A 5,907-nucleotide genomic window follows, 5' to 3' on the forward strand; every position below is an offset into this window, starting at 1 on the left:
TCTAGGTTGGTCATAACTTTTCTTCCAAGGAGTAAGCGTCTTTTCATTTCATGGCTGCAATCACCATCTGCAGTGATTTTGGAGCCCCCCAAAATAAAGTCAGCCACTGTTTCCACTGTTTCTCCATCTATTTGCCATGAAGTGATGGGATCGGATGTCATGATCTTTGTTTTCTGAATGTAGAGTTTTAAGCCAACTTTTTCACTCTCCTCTTTCAAGTTCATCAAGAGGCTCTTTAGTTCGTCTTCACTTTCTGCTATAAAAGTGGTGTCATCTACATATCTGAGGTTATTGATATTTCTCCCGGCAATCTTGATTCCAGCTTATGCTTCATCCAGCCCAGTGTTTCTCATGATGTACTCTGCATATAAGTTAAATAAGCAGGGTGACAATATACAGCCTTGACATACTCATTTTCCTATTTGGAACCAGTCTGTTGTTCCATGTCCAGTTCTAACTGTTGCTTCCTGATCTGCATACAGGTTTCTCAAGAGGCAGGTCAGGTGGTCTGGTATTCCCATCTCTTGAAGAATTTTCCATAGTTTGTTGTGATCCACATAGTCAAAGGCTTTGGCATAGTCACTAAAGCAGAAATAGATGTTTTTCTGGAACTCTCTTGCTTTTTTGATGATACAGTGGATGTTGGCAATTTGATCTCTGGTTCCTCTGCCTTTTCTAAAACCAGCTTGAACAACAAAGTTCATGGTTCACATATTGTTGAAGTCTGGCTTGGAGAATTTTGAGCACTGTTTTGCTAGTGTGTGAGATGAGTGCAATTGTGTGGTAGTTTGAGCATTCTTTGGCATTGCCTTTCTTAGGGATTGGAATGAAAATGGGCCTTTTCCAGTCCTGTGGCCACTGCTGAGTTTTCCAAATTTGCTGGCATATTGAGTGCAGCATTTTCACAGCATCATCTTTTAGGATTTGAAATAGCTCAACTGGAATTCCATCACCTCCACTAGCTTTGTTTGTAGTGATGTTTCCTAAGGACCACTCGACTTCACATTCCAGGATATAGAGGGGTATCTTTCATGTGAAGATTTTATAATCTGTTTCAGGGGAAAGTCCAGAGAGTCCTTCCAGTACTTGCCATTTCTCAACTTGCTCCAGTTTAAAATATTACATATGCCAAGGTGCCATATTTTGAGGTAGGATGTCCTGAACCCCATTACTTCTTGTTCCATTGTCTGGCTAGACATATCCAGCTACAATAAAATCTGAGAGTTTCATTTGTACCAACTAAGTCTTATTTCACTGTCAACTTGGCCTTTCTGATTTAGTCCTGAGTTCCTGAGGGTTCATATGTACTGAGACTAAAGTTTTGAAGTTGATGAAGAATAGCCAGGGACACAATAAAAGAAAGAAATGCTTTCAGAAGGTTGTCCCATGTCCCCTGGGAACCAGTGATCCACACAGGAAAAAAAATGGGGTGCGGGTGGGATAGATTAAAGTCAAATACCTTCAAGGCTCCAATGAAAGGAAAATGCATTGTAGAAAGTTGAATTACTCAAAAAGTTAACAGCAGGATTTCTCATTTGCTTAGCAAAATGGACATTCTGAATTAAACATTAACATCAAATTGAGCCAGTGCTGGTGATGTAATGCCCAAATAAATGAGTTTTACAAAAATCATATTCTTCTTTAGAATGTCAGCTTCCTACTGCAATAGGCATTTTAGTTCAGCTTGTCCTCTGTCTGGATCAAAAGGAACATTCAAATTTTTAAGGTAACACAACAGAAGCTTCAGATTTCTCCAAGGGCCATTTATAACAATAAGCACAGGTTAGCAATGCCTTTTTAACCTGAGACCATAATCTGAATTTGAATCGGATTTCAATAAAGTAGCATTTGGAATGCAAATAGGAAAGTAATTAAGGTAACAAAAAAGGATGTAAAAGTATATGATTCTCTGAATGCATCCTAAAATCCCTTTGATTTGAAGAACCCCTCTAGCTGGAGCCTGTGCAGAATACACTGTGCTAATACAGAAGCAAGAAAGTGACAAGATTAAAAAACATATATATATATATATATTTCAGTCCTTTAATGTTCTTTCAAATTAGCATGCTTATAATACACAAATCTTTGCAATTAAATGGAAAGGTAAAAGCAGTGCACACAAACTTATTTCAGAGAAACTTGTCCTGGCTGAACTAGCTCTCTTAGTCAATAAGCATGGATTGTGATGACAACATAAGGTAAGTCAGCTGTGGGGTAGCTCATAACAGAATTTTGCCTTGCAATCTTTAAACACATGAAGATGTTGCAAGGAGGAAGCCAATTCTGACTCCATGTTGGAAACTGTTTGTTTGACTTGCTTTTTCTTGCTTTTGTTATAATCATACTTAATGGCTTGCCTGGAATGGCTCTGCCCCTCTGCTTGACTGTAAACTAAAGTGCCTTTGTTCAGCCGTTGGAGAGATAGTTTGTCCCTGCTCACCTGTGAATAGGAGAGAATAACACACCCCTTTTGAAGGCTGGAAAATTCCCTTGGAGATGTTTTGCAAGACTGAAGATCCTTTCACTTTACTTCCTCAGTGCATCTTCCTCTCTATTCTGCCTTTTGACTTTAGTTCCTCATTGCTTCTTGGCGGCCCCCATCTATAAAAGAACCTGGCATTCAGACTCCAATAAGATGTTTATTTTGAGGCGCTAGCCTGCCATCTTCTCGGTCTGCCCACCCCCCAATTCAAGTCTCTTCCTAGCCTCAACACTTTGTCTCTTGGATTCTTTGGCCTGTTGTGCGGTGAGCAAAGAGGAGGTGTATTGTATTATACAGTTCACAGCTATTCATTCCTTTGCTTCCTTCTCAGAGGACATTTCTGCCCCACTGATTCTAGACTTGGCCACATAACTTAGTTTGACCAATGGAATAAGAGGTCATGTGATGTAAACCAAGTTCAAACAAAAGTTTTGAGTATGGTTGTGTGGTTTGGCTTAGCCTTTTGCACATTCTTTTGGCCAGAAACGGGCAGACCCTGCCTCAAGAGCTCCTTGAGCCCGTGCCCAAGGATAAGGAAGACAAGCGAAGCAAAGCAGAGCCAATAAGAGCTGAGCAAAGCCACAGGCCATGCAACTGACCCACAGCTAACTTGTCGCTGCCCACATGCAACGTGAGTGGGAAATAAATGTGTTTGATTGTAAGCCATTAAGTTCTGGGGGATTGTTTGTCACTGCAAGCAGAAGTGACTAACATAGAAATTGGTATGCAGAAATTGTTAGGGGAAGCACATTGACTGAGACCACCCACCCAGGCCAGGCACCACAGTAACCATTTGCATGAGTTGTTTTATGACAGGAGGTCCTGGTAAGGAACATGGAACTAATAAGCCACCATCAACAGGGAGAGTTCAGGAAAGGTCAAAAGGTGACACCACGTGTCCAACCACCTCCCAGAATCCTTCTCACTGACATCCATCTTGGCCGAGTAAGGCATGAACCACTAGGAAGGACTCTGAGTCAGAATGATTGCCTAAAGACAACCCGGAAACTAATCCCATCACCAGAAAACGCGAGGCTACGAGCCACGTGGCAAAGCAGTTCTCCCGGGTTCCCTCACCCTCCTGCTCTCCGCCCGGGCACCCTTTCCCAATAAAATCTCTTGTTTTGTCAGCACATGTGTTTCCTCAGACAATTCAATTCCTAGTGTTAGACAAGAGCCCACTTTCGGGCCCTGGAAGGGGTTCCCCTTCCTGCAACAAAATGACAAGCTGCCATAATCTTCTCTCCCTCCTCTCTCTGTCTCTGACTCCCTCCTTCTCTTTTTGTCTCTCTCTCCACACACATACACACACACACACACACATATATACATGCATATGTATCAGTATGCATGTATGGTGTGTATACACGGGTGTGTTGTTTTAGTTTTCTTGGTTTTACTGTTTTGTTCACATGCAGTCTTTATGTTTTCTTGTTATCTTTGTTTCAAAGGAATAAACATTTAGGAGGAAAATACTGGTTAAGGTCATAGATCTGCAATGATTGTGCCTATGTTTGAAAACTGTCTCTTAGAAAATAGAGATAATAATAGTTTTGATATTGTAAGATTTTTGTGCAGACAAAACAAACTTAGTCACTGAAGAATTCCTGGCTCTTAGAAAGAACTCAACAGAAGTGACGGCCGCTTCGCAGCTACCCGCAGCTGCTTGGAGGCTGAAGCCAGAGAGGATTGCTCTTCTGGAGAAGCTGTGTCTTCGTATCTCAGGTGTCGCCGAGAGCTCAGCATCAAGGCTGAACCGTACCATTTAGAAGAATGGAAGCGAACGCATCTGTTGACATGTTTTCAAAAGTCCTAGAGAATCAGTTGCTTCAAACCACCAAACTAGTGGAAGAACATTTGGATTCGGAAATTCAGAAACTAGATCAGATGGATGAGGATGAATTGGAACGCCTCAAAGAAAAGAGACTCGAGGCTCTGAAGAAAGCTCAACAGCAGAAACAAGAATGGCTTTCAAAAGGACATGGGGAATACAGAGAAATCCCTAGTGAAAGAGATTTTTTTCAAGAAGTCAAGGAGAGTAAAAAAGTGGTTTGCCATTTCTACAGAGACTCCACATTCAGGTGTAAAATACTAGACAGACATTTGGTGATATTGTCCAAGAAACATTTTGAGACCAAATTTTTGAAACTGAATGTGGAAAAAGCACCTTTCCTTTGTGAGAGACTGCGTATCAAAGTCATCCCCACACTAGCACTGGTGAAAGATGGAAAAACACAGGATTTTGTTGTTGGATTTTCTGACCTAGGAAATACAGATGACTTCACCACAGAAACCTTGGAGTGGAGGCTGGGTTGTGCTGATATTCTTAATTACAGTGGAAATTTAATGGAGCCACCATTTCAGAGCCAAAAGAAATTTGGAACAAACTTCACAAAGCTGGAAAAGAAAACTATTCGAGGAAAGAAATATGATTCAGACTCTGATGATGATTAGAAATCAGTTATAATTCTTTGTAAATTGTCTTTTTATTTCTCCTTACTTCACAATTAGATGTGTTTTCTAAACTCAAAAAAAAAAAAAAAAAAAGAAAGAACTCAACACAGGAGACCTAGTCATATATTATGTTTTTACATACTATATAACATGATGACAAAAATAACATAAGATGTAACTGGAAGTTTGTAAGAAGAGTCTTCCTTTTATAAAGATTGGACATCTCTCCAGCTAAAAAATGAAACTCTTAAATTTGTCCTCAGCAGCAGACTGAGTTTAGCATGTGGGTGATTTTAGGGACTGATGGATGACAGGCAGTGCTGCAGAGAGTGTTAGAACATTTCATGTGTGGATGTGTGTGAGAGAGAAAAAGAAAGGGTGAGGGCAAGAGATCATTTTATTTATTTTAATTTTTAAAAGTTTCTATTGAAATATAGCTGTTTCACAATGTTGTGTTAGTTTCAGATGTACAGCAAAGTGATTCAGTTTATATATACATATATATTCTTTCTTTTAACATTCTCTTACATTGTAGGTTATTATAAGATACTGAATATAGTTCCCTATGACATATGATTAAGTCCTTGTTTGTTATTCTTTTCATATATAGTAGTGTGTATATCTCTTGATCCCAAATTCCTAATTTATCCTTCTCCCCCTTCTTCTTTGGTAACTGCCTGTGGGCAGTTCACCATCTGCTTTTGTAAATAAAGTTTTATTGAAACAGCCCTGCTCATTCATTTATGTATTATCTGTAGCTGCTTTCACCTACAAGGGCACAATTAAGTAGTTGCAACAGAGACCATAGGGTCCAGAAGCTGGAAACATTTACTCTCTTCCCCTCTAAAGAAAACGTTGGCTGACCCTTGATCTACAAAGAGCATATATTAATACATATTCACCTTCACGCTTCTATATAAAATCATATATATATGACACATACACATACTTTTAAACAAATGTAATAAAGC

General features: G+C 39.7%; 1 protein-coding gene across 1 annotated transcript; it reads left to right on the forward strand.

The window, feature by feature from the left end:
- Nucleotides 1–4,118: 4,118 nt before the first annotated feature.
- On the forward strand, nucleotides 4,119–5,010 carry LOC122434880 (thioredoxin domain-containing protein 9-like). Its single transcript, XM_043458681.1, has one exon. The coding sequence runs from the start codon at nucleotides 4,256–4,258 to the stop codon at nucleotides 4,934–4,936; it is 681 nt and encodes a 226-aa protein (XP_043314616.1). The 5' UTR covers nucleotides 4,119–4,255; the 3' UTR covers nucleotides 4,937–5,010.
- Nucleotides 5,011–5,907: the final 897 nt, after the last annotated feature.

Source organism: Cervus canadensis, chromosome X (genome assembly GCF_019320065.1).
Source record: "Cervus canadensis isolate Bull #8, Minnesota chromosome X, ASM1932006v1, whole genome shotgun sequence".
NCBI classification, from domain to species: Eukaryota; Metazoa; Chordata; class Mammalia; order Artiodactyla; family Cervidae; genus Cervus; species Cervus canadensis.